The sequence below is a fragment of the Spinacia oleracea genome, chromosome 1, assembly GCF_020520425.1.
Source record: "Spinacia oleracea cultivar Varoflay chromosome 1, BTI_SOV_V1, whole genome shotgun sequence".
NCBI lineage: Eukaryota > Viridiplantae > Streptophyta > Magnoliopsida > Caryophyllales > Amaranthaceae > Spinacia > Spinacia oleracea.
This window is the reverse complement of record NC_079487.1, coordinates 79,695,311-79,718,944: the sequence shown is the minus strand read 5'-3', so window position 1 is coordinate 79,718,944 and position 23,634 is coordinate 79,695,311. Positions and strand designations below refer to the sequence as shown.

Genomic DNA, 23,634 nt, shown 5'->3' with positions numbered 1-23,634 from the left:
GTGGCATCAAAACAGTGTGTTCTTTTTTAGAATCAGCAATTGTTCTTTTTACATATTTATAGTGTTGTTTTCAGATATCTTTTGATAAATAAAATAACGGAATTAGAACATAAATTGGTTGAAAAAGAACATTTCCAGAACTTAAAAGAACAAGAAAAAATATAGATCTGGTTTTAAAGTTCATCAAAGGTTCGTCGTTTTATTTTTTAATTAGAACATAAATTGGTTGGAAAAGAACATTTCCAGAACTTAAAAGAACAAGAAAAATTATAAATCTGGTTTTAAAGTTCATCAAAGGTTCGTCGTTTTATTTTTTAATTAGAATATACTGTAAATTGGTTGGAAAAGAACATTTCCAGAACTTAAAAGAACAAGAAAAAATATAACTGCTTTTTATATTTGTACTTTTTGTCTGATTTGTCAATATTAGTGTTCTTTTTGTTAGTGTTCTTTTTGTTAATGTTCTTTTTGTTAATGTTCTTTTGTTAATGTTCTTTTTTTTTGCGCTTTTTATTTTTGTTGCGTTTTATTGTTATTTATGTGCGTTTTGGGACAGGTGCACCAAGAGCACCATGCACACCCCTGCACAATCTGAGCGTTGGTATTGATGTGTGATAAATTATACGACTTTGATTTCAGATGGTGGGTCTACGCCAATACAGACAACGTAGCCCCCCGCGCGCGAAGCTGCATATGGTGTTTCGCTAGAGTGTGGTGAACTGTTTTTTATTTTGCGAATGAGCTTGTGTTGAACGGTAGACCACATAAACAACCACAAAAATAATGTCTGGGCGATGGGTGTCTATTCGGTGTTTGATTTAGATTTCAGACTAATCTAAGTGCTTGTTCGGTTTGAATTTAGGCTAATGCCATGTTCGGTAAAACTAGTGATAGCGGGTAACGGTTGAGTAGCGGATAGCGACTAAAGCACGGACAACGGTCAACTAGTAATGGGTAAAAGTTAGCTGTTAAAATAGAAGACGGTAGTAATGGTGTTTGGTAAAAGTAGCGGCTGTAACTACCGGTTTTCTTTTCATTCATTAGGCATATATAATATGATAAGGGTAGGAATAAATATCAAATTGTAAAACAGACTTTTGGAGCCAAAAGCTGTTAGCATCAAATTCTGTTATTCTGTATTATGTTGTTTTCTCTTTCTGTTGTTGTGAACTGTATAAATACTTGTAATATCTGAGGGGATTGATTCATTCATGAATAGAAACACAATCTCTCTCTCTCTCTCTCTCTCTCTCTCTCTCTCTCTCTCTCTCTCTCTCTCTCTCTCCCCCTTATTTTGAACCCTCTCTTTTCTTCTAGATTCTTAATCTCTCTTCTCTTTGAAAGTCTATTTTACTTCTTCTACCTCTGTTCTATCTTAGTAGGATTTGCTATCCTGCATCATTGGTATCAAAGCCAAAATCGATTCAACAATGCCATTGTTGTTTCTTGATTGCACGTTAAGTGTTTGATAAAATGTGCAAGTGAAATATAACTTTTCTAGCTGAAATTGGCTAAATCAGCTGAGGGTCTTATGAAGAATTGCTGGTGAAAACTTTTCATTCTGGCGCCTGTAACTAGAAAATTTGTAGCCATGGAAGATCATGTGAAATCCTTGGAGAAAAAGTTGGAAGATCAAGCCAAAATGATGCAAAACTTGTTGCGGATGATGAGAGAATTGAAAGATGCTGCTTCAAATTCTGCACATATTGATGGTTCTGACTTCAGTCCAAGGCCCAGACATCATATTCAAGGTATTATTCCCAAACTTGAGTTTCCTAAGTTTGATGGAGTTAATCCTAGAATCTGGATTAAAAAATGTATGAGGTACTTCAATTTGTGCAAAATACCCGATGAACAAAGAGTAGATTTGGCTTCTCTTTATATGACAGATAAGGCTGAGAATTGGGTCTCGAGTTATTTTTCTGTAAGAAAACATGTTGATTGGGATGATTTCATTATTGATTTGTCTGCTAGATTTCAAGATACTAGGAGTTTGAATGTTGTAGAACAGTTTAATAAGCTGCAACAGATGGGTGATTTGGAGGTATATCTTTATGAGTTTGAAAGCTTAAGGTCCATCATGATGCAACGTAATCATGCTCTACCTGGTTCATACATTTTAGAAATCTTTGTAGGAGGTCTTAAACCATCTATTAAGCCTTTTGTGAGAGCTTTCAAACCTAATAATATTGCCAAAGCTGTAGAATATGCTAGGTTCGCAGAAGAGCAAGCATTATCTCAAAATTTTCATAAAACCTACAAATTTACAAACCCACAAACAACCTATAATCCTAAGCCTTTACAAGCACTTTCTTACAACAATAATGCCAACAAACCTCCCTTACTACCTATTCCACAAACTAAATCATCTTAAGCAATAACTAAAACTCATGTTCCCCATGATGTTAGAGCTGAAAAAATAGCAAAAGGGTTATGTTTCTACTGTGATTAAAAATTTGTGAGAGGTCATAATTGTAAGTTTAAGGAGCCACAACTTTTACAGTTGAGTTTCTAGGAGATTCTGATGAAGCAAGGGGTATGGAGGATGAAGAGCTGGGTGAGAGCGATAAGCAGTTGACAGAACCTGTGATCTCTGTCAGTGCTTTGGCTGGTAACCAGAACTTTCACACGATGAGAGTGGTAGGAGTTGTGAAAAATAAACCCTTACATATTTTTATTGATTCTAGAAGTACACATAACTTCTTGGACTTATCTTTAGCTCAAAAGATAGGTTGTACATTGGAAAACATACCCACTCAGTCTATTACAGTAGCTGATGGAAATCAGATTGTGTGTAATCATAGGTGTGTTGAGTTTGCTTGGACAATGAATAAGAAATCATTTGTGGCTGAGGTGATGTTGATACCTTTAGGAGGGTGTGATATGGTGTTAGGTGTGCAATGGTTGAGTACTTTGGGGCAGATTAACTGGGATTTTTAGCAGCTGATGATGAGTTTTAACCTGAGTGGGGAATCTTTTGTATTAAAAGGTACTCCACCTAGTAGAGTAAAGATCTTGGAAGGAAAGGCATGTGGCAAGGCCATTAATTCAGCTGCTCAACTTTGTTTTCTGCAACTGATGGATTGTTCTGTTCAATCTTCTTGTAATCAGTTGCAGTTACAGTGTGAAAACGTTGAGTTAGAGAAACTCAAATAAAAGTATAGCACAGTGTTTGATGATCCTATGGATCTTCCTCCTCATAGAGGGTTGTTTGATCACAAAATCCCTCTCCTTCCTAATGTGTCTCCTGTTAGCATTAAGCCCTATAGATATCCCTTAAAACAAAGGGATGTGATTGAGCAATTGGTGCAAGAAATGCATGACAGAGGGATTATTCAACCCAACAACAGTCCTTTTGCTTCTCCTGTTGTTCTTGTTTGAAAGAAAGATGGAACATGGAGGTTGTGTGTAGATTATAGAGAGTTGAACAACAAGACGGTCAAGGAAAAATTTCCAATCCCTGTCGTGGAGGAGTTGATAGATGAGTTGGCAGGAGCTACTGTGTTCAGCAAGCTTGATCTAAGGGCGGGGTGCCATCAACTTAGAGTTCATTCAGATGATGTGTAACACCCTAATCATCCCTTGCTTTTATAAAACTATTTTCCAACTTAAAATAAAGGAATTACTAAAGTATTACCGCCACAATGATAATGGTTAAGGCTAGTACCAGAATTACGCAGCAGAATTTGATAATAACTAACTTTCAAACCAACATAAATAATAATTGAGGCCTCCTACAAATTGGAACCATAACGGCCCAAAACCAAAGTATTGGAAATCCAACAACTCAAAACATGATTAAAGTATAATTCAAACCACGAAGGCAATACGAGATTAAAGTATTAAAATAGTTTCCAAAGCACAAAAGAATGCAACTCTCAACCATCCCAAGCTACATGATTTCGATCGTACTTTGTTCTACCAACCTGCTAAATTAAATCTACTCCCCAACAATGCAAGTGCAATGATGGATCACCATAGGGTCATTAAGGCGAAGGCCATGACCAAGAGACATAAAGCACGTAGTCAGCAAAAGATGAGTACTTACAAGGCTAGAGTGAAAGAAAATTATAAACATGCATCACTCGCTAAAATACTAATCCACATGCAAAAGCCATTTAATAACTAACAAACAAATCATGAATACAAGACTTGACTCTTGACTCGACTCTTGACTCACAATTTAACTAGAATAAGCTTCGAACGGGCCAAAAGAAATTTCCATAAAAGGAAGGGTGTTGGGAGCCCACCAAACACCATAATAAATAATATAATAAATATCGGACCATACCGAGTGTCGGGCTATACCGACGGAATTCCAGCGCATAAATTAAATGAAACAACGTCTTGTATCATTAGTAGGAGATCGAGTTTTCCGGCAAGTCTCCCCCCATTGTTCACACTCGAGGTATATACGTTCCAAGAGTTTTGAAGCTTGTTCTGGTTGCACTTTACGTTTATTAATATTTTATTAATAGCGAACTCGAGACCTCAAACCAACACACATACATACATACATTTAATAAACGACAACCAAAACAATCTCATTTTAATCCATTAGGACTTGTGATCAATAAATCAAGACGTAGTGAAATTACTACCAAGTTCCTTCTCACAAAAGGTGAGATTCCACATCATGCCTGTTAACATGAGGGTTGTGCCCTAGCACGACAAATCCTAATTCATTTCATATAAAACATTCCCAACTGAACCCTACATGTGCGGTGGCTTAAGTGAGCGAACCCTTCACATGTGGTAAAATAAATAGTACAACGAGGCACGAATAATTGGCTCAAAAGTATGCTAGACATCCCGTACAATAGCATAATAAAAAATAATCCATCCCTTGCATGTGCAACAAACCATACATGCAATAAATATTGAACAACATGATTGACAATGAAATCCATATTCACAATAGTCCCAACATTCTTGTTCAATCAACAAATCAATAATTCCAATAATAATAATTCACATGATTGTCCACCAATCAAATATGAATTCACCAAGTTCACGTAATATAATTCACATCAATAAATAATAATGTAATGTCCCTTGACAAATAATGTGGTCGCCCTAGACTTGTACGTACCTTGAATATCTAAGTGTAGGGGCCACTTTGCGAACACGATCACTCACTTAGAAATCACCTCCTATCATCAAAATAATGAAACCTTAATTATTTCCATGTTCATTAAATTTCTAGCAACTTTTATGAAATATAAAACCTTGACGATAATTAGAATTTAATCGTTCTTTAATAAATTAATTGTCTCAATTTGCAAAACTACACCCTAGTATGAAAACATACTTTTTCCACCCTTAAAATCAATAAAAATCGACACTTTAAACCTTTTTATAAATCTGAAAATATATTGATTATCATAATTAAATCAATCACCTAATTTGCTAATCAATTGACCCTTTAGGTCTAGGTCAAAACACTAACCTTGATTCTCCAATAAAATCAATTTAACACCATAAAAATCAAGTCTTTATTAAATAAGTGAATCTGAAATTTCATACTTTAATAATTAAAATACGCCTCAAAATCAAAACATGTAAATCATCCAATACGATGTTCACAACCGTTTTCCAGCATTTTAATTATTCAAAACAATAATAATAATATAATTTAAAATACGGAATTGAAATAGGATAGGTAAGGAAGAAGAGAATTATACCAATCTGGCCTATAGCACGGAACAACCACGAATTGAATGTGATCGGGCGAAAAATCGAACGAACGAACAAGAACACACACACACACACACACACACAGACACACACACACACACACACACACACACACACACACACACACACACACACACACACACACACACACACACACACATAATGCGTGTATGCGCGCGCGGACGAAGAGCGAAGGCATCAGCAGGGCGCGCTGAGCGCGGAACGAGAGGGACGAGTGCGCGTGTGTGGCTGGGCGAGAGGGGCAGCGGCACAGCAGCGCACGACAACAACAACAACAACAACAACAACAGTGCGCAACAACACTGGCGTGCTGCGCTGCGCGAGGGCGAGAGGAGCGACGAGGGGAAGGGGCAACGATTGTGTGCGAGAGGCACAAGGCACGACAGCACAAGGCACGAAAGTGCTCGTGCTGTGCAGGTGAGGGGAGCCGGGCACAAGGGAGAGAAGAGAGAGAGAGGAGTGTTGGGCAAGTAAAGGAGGAAAGGTTTAATGAAAAATAAGGGGATAATTTAATGAGGGGAGTCCTATTTATAGGCTCCCAAATCCCTAGTGGGCTAAGCTTAGGAATTTGATATTGGGCTTAGCAATTAAATGATTGGGCTAGCTTTAGTGTTTAGAATTAAATTCTTTTGATTGTGCTCGTTTAATAAAACGAGTTGGACTTTTATTTAAAAACCCAAACCTTTGAAATTACTTGCGACTCCATTAAATTTCCCGACTCGAAAATTAAATTCGTTTCATAATTAATTAAAATAATAAATATTCTAATTAATTCACATACATTTAAATAATATTTAAATGCGAAATAATTTCTAAAAATCATAAAATGCTTTATAAATATAATAAAATATATTTATAATTATTATAAAAATACGAGGTATTACATGATGTCTTCAAAACAGCCTTCAAAACTCATACAGGCCACTATGAGTTCTTAGTTATGCCTTTTGGCTTAACTAAGGCCTCGACCTCTTTCCAAAGTTGGATGAATAATGTGTTTAAACCACTCCTTAGAAGATGTGTGCTTGTTTTCTTTGATGATATTTTAGTCTACAGTAAGACTAAGCAAGACCACATGCAACATCTTGAAGATGTTTTTCAACTTATGCAGAAAAATTCAATGTATGCGAAAGCTAGCAAGTGTAGTCTTGTGATTGATAAAGTTGAATATTTAGGCCATTTTATATCACTAGCAGGGGTTGAAACTGATCCTAAAAAGGTGGAAGCAATAGCCAAGTGGCCTACCCCTAAGACAGTTAAAGAGCTTAGAAGTTTTTTGGGTTTGACCGGGTATTATAGAAAGTTTGTTAAAAACTATGCTTCTATATGTAAACCTCTGCATGGGTTGCTTACGCATGGTAATTTTGGTTGGAACACAGAAGCTCAATTGGCATTTGAGACTTTGAAAGAAGCTTTATTTTCTGCTCAAGTCCTGGCTGTGCCTGATTTCTCTACTGTATTCATAGTGGAAACATATGCTTCTATTGTTGGTATTGGTGTTGTACTCATGCAATCAGGTCACCCTCTTGCATTTATTAGCAGGACACTTGGTCCAAGATGGCAGAAATTGTCCGTTTATGAGAAGGAGCTCTTGAAGGAAATAATGCCCTTGGTCCAAGTATGCATTCAATGTTAAGTCTAATAAATGCGGTTCAGTATTAATTAACAAGTTAATAATTCAGTGAGATCAAGTGAGCTGAATGCCTAGCTAGAGGCCGCTTCAGTTCAAGTGGAATTAATGATATTAATCCACAATTTACTCTTGACTGAACCCGTAGGGTCACACAAATAGTACGTAAACGGATCAAGTATTTAATGGCATTAAATACTCTATCTATGGATATTCGGAATCGACGGATCTTGGTTTCAGTGGGAGCTGAGATCGTCACAAGCAAGTGAATACTCCGAAAACGATGATATTGCCGGAAACGGAAATATGGATCGTATCGGAAATATAAATATTATCCAAGTCGTAGATGTTGCCGGAAACGGAAACATGGTACGTATCGGAAAATATTATCGGAAATGAAAATATTGCCAGAATCGGAAATATTGCCGGAAACGGAAATATTGTCAGAATCGGAAATATTATCGGAATCGGAAAATAATTCCGGAAACGGAAATATTAAATATTTGTTCGAAACGGAAATTAATTTCGGAATCGGAAATATTAAATATTGTTCGTATCGGAAATGAATTCCGGAATCGGGAATTTAATCGGAAGCGTATCGTACGAATTAGCATCGGACGAGGCCCGCTAGACGAAGGCCCAGCACGAAGCCAGGCCATCGACCAGCGAGCCACACGCACCATCGCACGCCAAGCCTCGACCAGGCCCAGCGCAAGGCCAGGCCCAGCCAAGGCCTGGGGCGCGCGCGCGAGAGCACAGCAGCAGTGGGTCGAGCGCTGTGCGCCTAGCGTGGGCCGCAAGGCTTGCGCGGGTGTACGGTGCTCGTGCAATGCTTGTGCGGGAATCCTAAAGCAATCGGGATTCGATATATGATTAAATCCTAAAACTATTAGATAATTATTATTTAATAGAGTCCTAGCAGGATTCTAATTAAACTAATTAATATCCTAATAGGATTATAATTCCTTTTCCATACCTCTATAAATAAGTGCCTAGGGTCATAATTTATAGATACAATTGAAGTATTCAAAGGGTAAGTTTTTGAAAGAAAAATCAGCCATACACTTGCAAACACAATAGCCGAAATTCCTAGTAACCTTAAGGGCGATTCTAGTTGGTCTAACTTGAGGCGGATCCGGACGTACTGTGGACTATCTACGGAGGGACGACATTTGGAGTTTTAAAGGCTTGTTCTTGTTCGGTTCGGGCGCAGCTAGGGAGGGCACGCTACAAAGTGTATGCTCCTAAATTATGCTAAATGATTATGTGTAAATAATATGTTTCCTGGCATTAAGGTTTTCCGCATGATTTATGTTTTGTCATATGTATCATAACCTAACAGTGGTATCACGAGCCTCTTATTATTTTCATAATCTAAATTGCATAAACATGGTTAAATATTACAAATTTGCAAGAATTAAAAGGGGTGATTTATTTTCGTAATTGTTAATTAATTGCAAATTGCGTTTATTTAATTATATGTACGCAGTTTTTTGGCAGTTTCTTCGTTACTCATCCAAATCGAGTGATTTTTGTGTCAATTCCGCATGTAAAAGGCATTCTAAAATTTTGACAAAACTAGTATTTTTCGGCCGAACCCAGAATTCTCAAATTCGAAGCCTAACTATGACTTTTCGGAGGTTTTAGTTTTTCGAACGCAAAATTTTGTAAATTTAAGATGTTAAATTAAATATTTGCGATTCTTGTTGTTAAATCTTGAATTTTTTATTGACCTACTGTATATGTTTAACAAATTTGAATGCCTAGCCTTGTTAATTATGCAATCTAATTTGTAATTATGATTAATTTGTTGAAAATTGGAATAATTTAGAATTAATTTGATTTTCATAATTAGTTAATAATTTAATTAGATACCTATGATTAAAAACCACCATAAAATTGTAAATTTGTGTTAAATTTTAAATTTTTATGACCTAGACTTGAATCCATGTTAATCGGAAATCAATTAATTAATAAATTTTCGATTTTTCGCCCTAAAATTATGAAATTAATATGATTTATTAATTTGTCATTAATTTTGAAAACAAATTTTTAATTTTTATGCGATTCGCTCATATAACTTGCACGCACAAAGCAATGGACGCTACGTGTTACCCTTAAGGGGTGTTGTATAGTGCGGGCATGCGACGACGAGCAAGGGAGCTCGTCGCCCATGCGGTACGATGCAACGAGTAAGGGCCATGGAACACGAGCACAAGGCAACACGTTGCCCTGTGTCGAGTGCTATGCGCATGTGGGCGACTGCCTCGCGCAGCGATCGAAGCCTCGCGCGCAGCGAGCGCTGGCTCGCGTGCGACGAGCGCTACGACTGCATCGAAGCCTCGCGCGCAGCGAGCGCTGGCGCGCGCCCAGCGATGGTGAGCAGCGAGCGTGCTTCGATGATGCCTTGCGATGGTGAGCAGTAGCGGATGCGACGCAGCACATAGGCTGCGCGCACATGGCAAGCGATGGCTGCGTGCGTGTAGCATATGGCTGTGCGTTGCATGGTGATGTTGCGTACCTTGTGTAACGATTAGATCGTTTTAAAATTTTAATTTGAAATTTTCAGTTTATGTAATTTTAATTAATTTTAAAATTAATAATTTAAATTATTTTCTTGGATTTTAATTTTGAATATTATAATTATAATAAATTTCCTTTATTCTAATTATTTTACTAAAATTAAAATTATGAATTAATTTAAATACGACTGAAAATAAATTAAATATGTGGATTCAATTATAAATTTATATGAGCTTTAAATTTTAATTAAATTTGTATGTTTCCGGTTAGACTAGAAATACATTTTTATGTTTAAAATTAGTAAAGCATGTGAATTTATTGGTTTAAGTGGGAGCCCTTTTAGTCATAAACTCTTGATTAGGTCTACAAATCCTTAAGGTTAAAACAACTTGATTAGAATTAATAAGGACTGAATAATTTGTAGATTATTGGTGCCCTTGATTAATTGCTGCAAATATTTATGTGATGCATAACGTGTTTTACTAACCAGCTATGTGGGCCATTCATGATAATGAATGGGTGAATGGTATATATTGTATATGTACTGTTTTGCAGGTTATGAAGTGACTAGTATGGCCCAAATAAGATAGAAAATATGGTATGCGTACCATTAATTTGAATGTAATAGGTCTAAAGTACCAAAATTGTTTTTCAATTCAAATATGGTCTGCGTACCATCAAATAGTTATAATTAGTTTAATTATAGCTTATCCTATTTGAAGAAAATGGTGCCTCCCACGGAGATTTTCGAGACGGACTTTGAAGTTGAAGCTTTAAGATGAAGTCGGGCCATACTAGATCACATTTATCTTATGCATGCTTTAAGTTATTTAATGCTTTAAATATGTCTTAATTATGCATGAGATTGTGGCTTGATTATGTTGCATGATTAAGGATTTTAGTTCACTTAAAATCTAACCAACATAGTAAGAGCCTTAAGTTCCAAACTTAAAAATTGAGTTAAAAGGTGTCATGCCAAAATATACACTTGCTTGGATATCCTTTACATCAATCTAGTAATAGTTTTCGCTCAGCGAGGTGTTAGTTATTGGTCCTAAAGGGGCAAGGTACACAAATAATTGTGAGTACATGTTAGTTTTGGTGAAACTCAACGATATAAGTAAGGAGTCCTTTTATGTCGTGGCAAAATCGATAGGTTTACCTAATAAGTTCTTAGACGTGCCTATCAACCAAGAATAGTTTCTAGACTATTAGCAAAAGGTTTTTGCTTACCTAAGATGTTTTAGGATTGAGTCGACAAACTGTGCTTAATTCTTCAATGGATTTTAGGATCTTGGAATCATTTTATTCACACCTGCCGGAACACATAACTTGAATAAAATGCTTAATGAACATTGAATTATGCATGTATGCTAGAATTTAAGTTTATTAAGAGAAACTGTGAATGGTTATTTATTTGTTTATTCTTTTCAATTGTAGTTTTAATTATGGAAAACAACAATTCATTCAACATTCGATCAATTCTCGAAAAGGAGAAGTTGAGCGGGAAAAACTTCCTTGACTGGCAAAGGAACTTGCAAATAGTTCTTATGCAGGAAGAAAAGGAGTATGTCCTGGAAGAGGCGATGCCCGAAGCCGCAGGCGACGGGGTCACTCAGGCAGCCCTCAATCGTTGGATTGATGCCAACAAGGATGTGAAATGTCTAATGCTCGCCACCATGAGTGCAGATCTGCAGAAAACGTTCATCAACTCAGATGCTTTCACGATCATCAGTGAGTTAAAAAACATGTTCCAAGATCTGGCTCGAGTCGAAAGATTCGAAACTCATAGGCAAATTCTTGAGACCAAGCTTAAGAAAGGCGAGCCCGTAAGTCCACATGTTCTCAAAATGATTGGACTCAATGAGAATATGAGTCGGCTAGATCAGCAATTCTCTCAGGAAATGGCTATAGACACCATCCTCCATTCTCTTCATAGCGGGTATGATCAGTTCAAACTGAACTACAGTATGAATAGTCTGGACAAAACGCTCACTGAGCTTCACGGTATGTTGAAGACCGCTGAAAAGACGCTCAAAAGTGATAAGCAAGATGTGCTTATGTAACACCCCCAATTTCCATACCTGTTTAGGTCTTATAGCGGAAGCATAAATTAATAAATTAAGGGCATTACCGCCACATTTAGGCTACAACACAAATGTAAGGCTATATTTTCCAACAATAATCCAACCTTTATAAATGAACCAACATTGCCATAATTAAATAACTTAAACCAACTACCCAAAATATCGTTACAAACTGAATTAAATAAAACCAACTGTTTGTCTCTAGGTGATCTACGTTATTAATAACTTGATACTAGTTGTTGTGAAACGGTCGCTCATGACGTGCCACGCATACCTGTAAATTGAAAAAAACATGTACAGAAGGGAAACCACAAATCAGTGGAAATTGAGTAAGTACTACTTCACCCTGTAAAACATTTTTGAAAACCTTTTCCCTTACTTTGGAAAACATTTTATTTTAAAACATTTCACGCACAAATAGCACATAGCAAGCACACGCACACAACCCATAATTTAATAGTTAATTAATTATTCAGAGGTAAGAGAACAGGATAATTCCACCGTAAATGTAGTTCAAGACTACCACCCTAATGGGTGTAACCACCAAAATAGGTCTTAGTCCTTAAGTGTGCACACCCCCCAGTGAGTGTTTTTAACTCAAAGGAGTAGAATAAGCCTAGGTCGTGCTAGTTAGCTCCGACTAAAATATTGAGACACGATGTGTCATACCACCAATGTGGTCATCACCTTAGGGGATCCTGCCTAAGATGTCTTACCAACTAAGAATATGTTTATCTTTACGTAAATGTTGTTCTATACGTAGCACTGGCGTGGTCACATACACAAAGTAATTAATGGATATCAAAATCACATACTCTTGCACATTTCCAGAAATTGACTAACTATTACGTACACTTCTAATTGCAACAATCCAAATTCATGAGTACCACTTTATTCTGATTATGCATGTCAGGTTGATAAAACCATAAACTCACCATAAATTGTCCAAGACAAAGTAATAACCTTACGCTAAACTACATGACCTGCCTTGCGACTAAGTTTAATGATCAAACACACGGGTCATGCACATGAACTTGATAAAATAGCTACTGGTAGTGTATATATATACCCAAAAGCATTTTGAACATGGAAATCAATTACAAAAGAAGAAAGAGTCTATTTTGACATTACTGATCTTAATGAATTTGCAAAAGTCATATAACCCACACACTAGTAGAAAAAACCCCTGTTGCAGCCCCCTTGTTGCAGCGTACATGTATAAATACGCTTCAACAACCAGTCGGTCAACGCGGGTCAAACCCTTTAAAGGGTTATCGCAGCGTACATTTTAGTTATTCGCAGCAAATGTGTTTGTTGCAGCGTACAAAATAAAAGCCCGCAGCAACAACCCGACTTTATTGCAGCGTACATGTTATTGCCCGCTGCAACAAGTCCGCGTTTCAAAATTTTTTACTTTCCTAGGTTGCAACAAACCGCGCTCAAACGAGCGGGCTCAAACGTACGTTGTTCCTTCTCTTCTAGCTCCAAGCTTTTTCCCTTAAACAAATATCCAAGAAGCCGTCGAACTCAGCCCTGCGTCGCCGTCGAACCCAAGCGTTGCTCAGCCCTGCGTCGCTGTCTTCGCCGGTGTGTGGTGTTCTCGCCTCATCTCCCCCATCCCGTTCAATTCTCGCGCGGCCTGTCACTGAAAGATATATTCTTGGTCGGCCGGGGGTTCAGCATCTCCCCGTCGCGTCGTGGTTCCGGTGGTTGCTCGGCGTCGTGGTTCCGGCGGTTTCGGTATGGTGTGTTCAATTTCTATTTTCGTTTTTTATTTTCGTTTTCAGATTAGGGTTCAATTTTAGTTTTTGATTTTCGTTTTCAGATTAGGGTTCAATTTTAGGTTTATGATTGAAAAAATCACATAGTTTTGAGTTCGATGATTTATGGGTTTCTTAGGGTTTGTTCAAATGATGTTTATGGGTTTTTAATCATTCATTACTTCATACAAAATCTTGATTTGTGCGAAATGTTGGATATTTAGGGTTTAGTTTAAGAATAGTATTGGAATTTTGGATGTTTTTGTTGTTTACGCTTGTGAAATGATGGAGAAGTTTTGAGTGGTCAAATGAGGGCTCTACAAGATTATAAGAAGGTGATTGTGTTTGAGTATAGTTTGTGTGAGTTGTTGACTTCTTTGTATGTTGCTATATTGGTATATAATTAACAAGTTTAATGTTCCGACTCTTCTGAGTATCTTAACATGCTTTTGAAGTCCTTGAGCTCGGGTAAATATTAATCATCTGCCATTTAGTTGTATGAACTGAGAATGGTTTGTTTTTAATTTATGTATATCCATATGCCCTGTACCAGTTTCACTTTCAATTAGGAGATGAGATGTTCCAACCTCTTTGCCTGCAGAATTTTGAATGAAATAGTTTCACTCATCTTTGTGCATCCATTGAATAGGAAACTGTTATACCACAATCGACAAATTCAGGAGCTAGGCTCCTCTTTTTTGATGTATTAAAGCATCATTGTCAGAACGCGGTTACACACTCTCCTAAAAGACGGAGAACAAGGATGCCAAAGAAGGATTTAGAAACCGGAAATTTCGAGAATCTGATAGTGGAAGTGACTCAAGGGTTAAGTCCAAACATTGGAGAAAACACAAGCTTCATTCAGAACAATTTACAAGGCAAATATCTTTCTGGTTCAGATGCCGCTCAACCTGATATCCCGTTGTCTGCTGTACAGGTATGATTCAGGTGTTTAAGAAGATTTCCTACACTAGCAGAATAATTTGAATTCCCTCGCCTTATTTGCTGCATTTTTCTAGGTTTGCAGCAAGTTACATTTTAATTGCCGCATTTAAGCAGTAATGTCTATGTCTATGTTGCTGTTACTTTACCCTGAATATGAAATATGGAGAATACATTAAATAATTTCCTGTAAGAACTTTTGTTGCTAATATGGAACTTGTATCCCTTATATTTCAGCATTCAGAAGCAGTGAAGCTGAAAATGCAGTCTGCTGTAGAAAGAGAAGGAACTCCTGGTGATGCTGTCAATTTGCAAACTGTCGAGAATATATCACAGGGAGATGCTGATATAGATATGGAAATAGATGATACCAACAGCATAGAAGATACAATCTTTGCAATGAACAATCATAAAGACCAATCATCCACAAAGACCACAAGCTTAACTCTGACGGAGCTGGCTCAACAGATGGCTGTTGATGATGATGACATTGTGAACTCTGTATGTGATAGCAGTCATGTCTTCGTTGGGGGTTATAAGGTAAAATCTGAAGACTCGGGCCTCCTCGGCTCTATTCTTTCCAAGCATGGGGATATTGCTGATAACTGCAATTTCAAAACACCATCAGTTCGTTCTCTGTTCATACAACATGTATGTGACATTGTTCAAACTTTGAAGAAGACTAGTATTGCATTCATCACTACGAGTGAGCTTGAAAAGATGGTAGCTGGCCTTAGTGATATTGAAGGAGCATGTATAGAAGTTGGATGGCTCGAAGAGAGGCTCGTTGAGATTTACGAAGCAAAGAAAGCTATCCCTATGCTTGGGCCATCATCCGAATTGAGAAAGACTCAAACTGAACGGAAATTCAAGATTCAGTGTACAAAAGCATTTGTGGAAGAGTACAAGAGAGAGATTGTTATTAGAGAGGAAGAACTTCGCAATTTAGAGGAAAAGTTGCGCATGGCTGAGAGTGTACTTTCTGTTGACGAAGAGGAGGCTACGACAGCAGAAATGGTGATTGGTGAGTACAAGGACAAGTTGAGGCGCATTGTGGAGTTAGGCTCCTTGCATTGTGGTCTAGTATGATTGTTACTTTCGACAAACAGTCACATTCGGGGTGAGTGACTTCTCTTAAAGTTTTATTTTTCTATTTTCCTTCTTCCTCTCTGAAATTTGGGTGGTTGCTCCTATTTGAACGTGTCATTGGTGATTTATTTGTATTATCTGGTGCTTGGAAACGTACGGTTATGTTTGTGTTTCTATTGTTGCCATTCAGAATCTTGGTTGCATTAAATTATGTTCCTGTTTGTTAATGGCTTCAATAGGAACTATTTGCCATATGTTTGTGATAAAAAGATTATTACCGGATCAAAATGTCCATATGTTTGTTCTGTTTCCAGTGGATTTGAAGTGTCAGTGGATTTTAGGATAAAATAAGGCATTTTCGATCCCAACTTTAAAATATGCTTTATATGCTTAGTTTTGACTTTCTAGAACTCATTCCAATCCATTTATGCATATTTAAGGCTCATTGTGTCGTTATAGGTCATATTTAGGCTAAAGTGCCATTTTCGCTCCCAACTTTGAACTTAAGAACCTAATGACTCATTTTAAACTTATTATATGATTAATATGTTTAGTTTTAAGTTTCTAAGACTTATTCTAATCTGTTTATGCACATTTAATGCTTGTTTGATAGTTATAGGTCATATTTAGGCTAAAATGAGGCATTTTCGCTCCTAACTTTAAAATAAAGAACCTAAACACTCATTTTAAACTTAATACATGTTTAATATGCATAATTTTAACTTTATAAGACTCGTTCCAATCTATTTATGCACCTTTAAGGCTCATTAGGTCGTTGTAGGTCATATTTAGGCTAAAATGACATTTTCGCTCCCAACTATGAACTAAAGAACCTAAGGACTCATTTTAAACCTACTAAATGTTTTATATTCTAGTTTTAACTTTCTAGGACTTATTCCAATCCATTTATGCACATTTAAGGCTCATTGTGTCGTTATAGGTCATATTTAGGCTAAAATGACATTTTCGCTCCCAACTTTGAACTTAAGAACCTAATGACTCATTTTAAACTTATTATATGACAAATATGCTTAGTTTAAGTTTCTAAGACTTATTCTAATCTATTTATGCACATTTAATGTTTGTTTTATCGTTATAGGTCATATTTAGGCTAAAATGAGGCATTTGCGCTCCTAACTTTGAACTAAAGAACCTAAGGACTCATTTTAAACTTATTACATGATTAATATGCTTAGTTTTAAGTTTCTAAGACTTATTCTAACTACTTATACACATTTAAGGCTTGTTTGGTCGTTATAGGTCATATTTAGGCTAAAATGACATTTTCGCTCCCAACTATGAACCAAAGAACCTAAGGACTCATTTTAAACTTACTAAATGTTTTATATGCTTATTTTTAACTTTCTAGTACTCATTCCTATCCATTTATGCACATTTAAGGCTCATTGTGTCGTTATAGGTCATATTTAGGCTAAAATGACATTTTCGCTCCCAACTTTGAACTTAAGAACCTAATGACTCATTTTAAACTTATTATATGATAAATATGTTTAGTTTAAGTTTCTAAGACTTATTCTAATCTGTTTATGCACATTTAATGCTTGTTTGATAGTTATAGGTCATATTTAGGCTAAAATGAGGCATTTTCGCTCCTAACTTTAAAATAAAGAACCTAAGCACGCATTTTAAACTTAATACATGTTTAATATGCATAATTTTTACTTTATAAGACTCGTTCCAATCCATTTATGCATATTTAAGGCTCATTGTGTCGTTTTAGGTCATATTTAGGCTAAAATGACATTTTCGCTCCCAACTTTGAACTTAAGAACCTAAGGACTCATTTTTAAATTATTATATGATTAATAAGCTTAGTTTTGAGTTTCTAGGACTTATTCTAATCTACTTATACCCATTTAATGCTTGTTTGATCGTTATAGGTCATATCTAGGCTAAAATAAGGCATTTTCGCTCCCAACTTTAAAATAAAGAACCTAAGGACTCATTTAAAACTTATTACATGTTTAATATGCATAATTTTAACGATCTAAGACTCGTTCCAATCTATTTATGCACCTATAGGCTCATTGGGTCGTTATAGGTCATATTTAGGCTAAAATGACATTTTCGCTCCCAACTTTGAACTAAAGAACCTAAGGACTCATTTTAGACTATTAGGACATTGTCATTAGTTTCTTGAATGTTAAAATGTGATATTTAATTTGTATTTAATCTAATGTTTAATTTAAATTTCTGTTTTTGTAAAGGTCTACACTCCGAGGATTGCGCCTTATGCGAGGAATTTGATGTGGTTCGTGAGCAATGGGCTAAGTTTTTTACCAACAAGTATTTATTATTGGCTTTAGCGCGCTTGATCGAGTTGGTTTAGTTGTTATAGAATAAATTTTATATTAAAATGTATGTTTATGTTGAAATTGGAACATATATTTAAATGTAATATGTGCACTTTGGTTTTGGGATATATAGTATACAAAACTCCAGTTGTTGTTTTTATATTTGTTATACAGGTTGCGTTATTCTATTATTGTTTTGACAGGTTTCTATATTTGGTGCAAGGCACTCTAGGTATCCCTAAACAAAATTAGAATTTTCCCGCCAAAAGTGCTTTTTTGCAGCGTACATATATGTTGTACGCTGCAACAAGGGAAAAAAATTTCGCAAAAATTCAGACTTGTTGCAGCGTACAAATAAATGTATGCTGCAAAAAATTGAGTAATTCAGACTTGTTGCAGCGTACAAATAAATGTACGCTGCAAAAAGTTGAGTCTTTTGCAGCGTACATATATATGTACGCTGCAACAAGTCCAAAATTTTGCCAATTTTTTGGCACTTGTTGCAGCGTACATCTAAAAGCCCGCTGCAACAAATCACTTTTTGCAGCGAATATTGTACGCTGCAACAAGTTCAGACTTGTTGCAGGCCCCCCAGTTGCAGCATACGATGTACGCTGCAACAGGGGTCTAAAAGCCCGCTGCAATAAGGGTTTTTTCTACTAGTGACATATACATATTACACATAGTCACGTTAAAATAATATTTTCATAGGGTTAAGGTAGTGAACATAGTAACTTACCTTAACAAGCTTAGTATCACCAACAGCACACGTAAACACTAGTACGTATCCTCACGCTCTACGCACTCTACATACAAGAATGACATAATTAACGTCAATATATATACAATCTGGGTGTAGCTACACCTATAAGAACTCTATGTATATATATATATATATATATATATATATATATATATATATATATATATATATATATATATATATATATATATATATATATATATATATATATATATATATATATATATAATACGAGTATAGAGGTTTAAAGATTCTCCAAAACTAAGCTCTATTAGTATGTCAACTTAGCATGGTTACCATTTATATTATCGTTTAAGTGTATGGGTCAAATAAAACAAGAAAGATGGTGCATTTACTTCACATTCCTCTTTTATATTATTAATGGAGGAAATAAGGAATTGAGGGCAATGATGTAGTAGCTCTTGGAAGTCCACGTGATATTCCAATCAAATAATCAAGGCTAAATGAAGTAAGGTTCCTTTTATTTTTGAAATCCGATTATACGGGAATGACAAAGTCGAATAATAAGGAAAACTATACTCTGTTTGAGACGACACATTACCTTTGTTCAAGCTCGGCTCCTAGTGCTAACAGACCGGGTGTAAAGAGGAAGGCGAGGGCTTGAAGACGGTAGTCCTTACGGTAGAATCCGGTGATGTTTAATGGTGTTTCGGTGTAACCGAAAGTAGGTAGAAATCCACTTCAATTCGGCGCTCGAGGTTTTCCTGCGGTTTCTTATGCACGGCTCCTGGTGGTGTTTTGTGAGTGTACGAGGGTTTTGAAAAAAATGTTGTATTAGGGTTTTGTACTATTATTTATATGGAAGGAGGATGATAAGGCTGTTCAGAATACGGTTACGATTACTAGCGTAAATTTAGGGATGATGATGTTTATCTTTTTGTTAGTAGCAAATCCTAGACTAATAGGTTACGAGAGGTGATAAGTATGGAGTTTGTTTTACATGAAGAGAAGAACTATCTCTTTTTTTTTTTTTTTTTTTTTTTATAGAAAGGAACGTGAATGAGGTGCTAGGCTTACCATTATCTTAGATAATATTAGAAGCTAGTGTTATAAAAGTATTCCACAAAATAAAAGGTGTTATTATATAACTAAGGTTATAATTTTATACTATCATATATTATACATCTATATTATTATATGACTAAGGCTATAAATCTAAGGTTATTTATATTATTTTCCTTAGTGAAATACGGGATATTACAATCTACCTCCCTTAAAGGAAGATTCGTCCTCGAATCTTAGACGACGGGTGTATTATTAGCAACACTAATTAAGGTCATCTTATTATAAGTACGAGACTGTTAAAATCCACCCTCCTTAAAGGGAGTTGCGTCCCCGTAACTCTAATACATACATGAGTAAATAATTCGGGATATTTCTGTTTCATAGTATCCTCTGCTTCCCAAGTAGCCTCTTCAGTTTGATGGTTCGACCATAAAACTTTTACTATCTTTACCTCCTTATTTCTTGTTTTTCTAACTTTCTCATCTAATATTTTTATGGGTTTCTCCTCATAAGTCAAAGTCTCATCCAATTCCACTACTTCTGGCTCAATCACATGCGATGGATCATGGATATACTTCTTGAGTTGTGAAATGTGAAAAACGTCATGTACCTTAGACAACTCGGTTGGCATGGCAAGTCTATAAGCAACTTCTCCAACTCTTTCTAACACTTCATAGGGGCCAATATACCTCGGGCTAAGTTTTCCCTTTTTACCAAATCTCATAACACCTTTGGTTGGTGAAACTTTCAACAACACCTTTTCTCCTATTTTAAAGACAGCTTGGCGACGATCCTGATCAGCATATGATTTCTGTCTATCTTGTGCAGCTTTCATCCTCTCTTGGATAATTCGGACTTTCTCAACCGTGTCATGCAAATACTCAGGGCCTAACACCACTTGGTCAGTCATATCACTCCAGCATAACGGGCTTCTACATTTTCTCCCATAGAGAGTTTCATAAGGAGCCATTCCTATACTTGCATGGTAGCTATTATTATAGGAAAATTCTACTAAATCCAATTGCTCTTCCCTTGAACCTTTGAAATCAATGGCACAAGCTCTAAGCATGTCTTCTTAGGTCTGAATGGTCCTCTCAGTCTGACTGTCTGTTGCTGGGTGAAATACAGTACTATACTTCTATTGCGTTCCGAACGCCAAATGCACTTTCTCCCAAAAGTTCGAAAGGAACCTCGCATCTCTATCAGAAACAATGTTTTCCGGGACACCATGGTGTTTTACAATATTCTTAACATACGCAGCTGCCATTTGCTCCATTGACCATGTATCTTTCATCGGAATGAACCTAGCAGTCTTGGTCAAACGATCTACTACGACCCAAATAGTGTTCTTTCCAGTTTTAGTCAGAGGTAAGGCAGTCACAAAATCCATAGATATCGAATCCCACTTCCATTTTGGAACATCTAAAGGCTGAAGTAATCCCTTAGGTTTTCTTCTCTCAGCTTTCACCTTCTGGCATGTCATACATCTAGAGACAAATTCAGCGACTTCTCTCTTCATTCTAGGCCACCAGAAATGTTGTTTGAGGTCCTTATAAAGCTTGTCGCCTCCGGGGTGTACGGAGTAAGGTGTGAAGTGTCCTTCTTTCATCAACTGGTTCTTTATTTCTTCACACTTCATTGGAACACACCATCGACCCTCATAGCGAATGCTACCATCATCATGCATCTTAAAAGGTCCTATTTCACCATTCTCCATTTTGGACATCACCCTTTTTAGCTTGACATCATCAGGTTGACCACTTCTAATCTTCTCAAATATGGTAGGGGTAATAGTCATATCATATAGTTTTATTTCAGATTCCACCTCTCCATGCTCCTTAATCTCCAAGTTCAACCTCGAGAATTCCTCACACAACTTATCTGGGAGTACCCACATAGAATTGACTGAATGACTGGATTTCCTGCTCAACGCATCCGCCACTACATTGGCTTTCCCCTCATGGTATTGTATCTCAAGGTCATAATCTTTGATAAGTTCTAGCCATCTCCTTTGTCTCATATTTAACTCCTTCTGCGTGAAAATGTACTTGAGGCTCTTATGGTCTGTGAATATCTTGCAGGTTACCCCATACAAATAGTGTCTCCATATCTTGAGTGCAAAAACAACTGCAGCTAACTCCAGATCATGAGTAGGGTAGTTTTCCTCAAACGGTTTCAATTGTCTAGAAGCATAAGCCACAACTTTACCATTTTGCATAAGAACACACCCTAAACCTTTCTTTGAAGCGTCACTATAAACATCAAACCCTTCATCTCCAGATGGCAATGTCAGCACCGGGGCTGTGGTTAACCTTGTTTTCAATTCTTGGAAAGATTCTTCACATTTATCATCCCATTGAAACTTCACAGTTTTCTTCATAAGGTTGGTTAGGGGTCTCGCAATCCTCGAAAAGTCTTTCACAAATCTACGGTAATAACCAGCTAAACCCAAAAAGCTACGAATCTCAGTCACATTAGTAGGTTTAGGCCAACTCATTACAGCTTGAACCTTTGAGGGGTCTACGGAAACTCCTTCCTTTGAGATGATATGACCTAAGAAAGCTACCTCGTTTCTCCAAAAATCGCACTTAGACAATTTTGCATACAATCTTTTCTCTCTCAAGGTCTCTAAAATCACACGCAGATGTTGTTCATGATCTTCAGGGGTCTTAGAGTATATCAAAATATCATCAATGAACACTACCACAAATTGATCAAGGTAGGGTCTAAATACACGATTCATGAGGTCCATAAAAACGGCTGGGGCATTGGTTAACCCAAATGGCATAACTGTGAACTCATAATGGCCATACCTTGTTCTAAAAGCAGTCTTTGCTACGTCTTTTTCCGCAATTCTCAACTGATAGTACCCAGATCTTAAGTCAATCTTAGAGAAGGTTCCAGCACCCTTCAGCTGGTCAAAAAGGTCATCTATACGAGGCAATGGATACTTGTTTTTTTATCGTGACTTGATTTAGCTCCCTATAATCTATACATAACCTCAAGCTTCCATCCTTCTTCTTCACGAAGAGCATAGGGGCTCCCCATGGTGACACACTTGGCCTAATATATCCTTTATTCAACAAATCCTCTATCTGATTCTTCAACTCCTTCATCTCGGCAGGGGCCATACGATAAGGTGCTTTAGAAATTGGCGCAGTTCCTGGAATCAACTCTATGGTGAACTCAACTTCTCTATCTGGGGGCATCTCTGGAATATCCTCAGGGAATACGTCAGGAAACTCCTTAACAACCAAAATATCACTTAATTCACTATCTTCTCTCCCCAAATCTTGAATCTGATACAGGTAGGCTTCCTGTCCTTTTCTAAGGTACTTATGCATAGCTAAGGCTGATATGATCTTCACCCCAGGTTTGGTTACAATGCCCTGGTAGGATATTCTATTCCCATTTGGACCTTTTAGAACAACTTTTTGATCATGACACTCTATTTGGGCTCTATATTTTCCCAACAAATCCATTCCCAATATGACATCCAAATCATCCAGATTGAACTCTATAAGGTCTCCTGGTAGTATAGTCCCGCTAATGTTTATTGAAACATCCTTATAAAGTTTTCTACATGACACTACCTCTCCAGTTGGAATAGAAATTTGAGCAGAAATATGAGAAGAAGGTTCCAGACCTAATTTCTTAACTAGGGCAGGTGATATGAATGAATGTGAAGCTCCAGAATCAAAAAGTACATATGCAGGAATAGAGTTTATAAGAAAAGTACCAGTCACCACATTAGCCTCTCCATTAGCCTGAGCTTGGTTCA

At 36.7% G+C, this 23,634-nt stretch overlaps 1 protein-coding gene across 1 annotated transcript; it reads left to right on the top strand.

The window, feature by feature from the left end:
• Positions 1 to 6,793: 6,793 nt before the first annotated feature.
• Positions 6,794 to 18,188, top strand: LOC130465466 (uncharacterized). The gene is made up of 5 exons (XM_056834235.1): positions 6,794 to 7,235; positions 14,013 to 14,113; positions 14,368 to 14,655; positions 14,898 to 15,780; positions 17,978 to 18,188. Exons 1-4 carry the CDS (start codon positions 6,794 to 6,796, stop codon positions 15,747 to 15,749), a joined length of 1,683 nt encoding a protein of 560 aa, XP_056690213.1. The 3' UTR covers positions 15,750 to 15,780; positions 17,978 to 18,188.
• Positions 18,189 to 23,634: the final 5,446 nt, after the last annotated feature.

What these genes read in the sequence shown, in the direction of transcription:
- LOC130465466 (XM_056834235.1), top strand. Translation starts at nt 6,794, where the DNA reads ATGCAACATCTTGAAGATGTTTTTCAACTTATGCAGAAAAATTCAATG. An exon ending in TGTTGTACTCATGCAATCAG is followed by an intron (nt 7,236 to 14,012) that starts GTCACCCTCTTG and finishes ATGATGGAGAAG; the next exon opens with TTTTGAGTGGTCAAATGAGG. An exon ending in TCCCGTTGTCTGCTGTACAG is followed by an intron (nt 14,656 to 14,897) that starts GTATGATTCAGG and finishes CTTATATTTCAG; the next exon opens with CATTCAGAAGCAGTGAAGCT.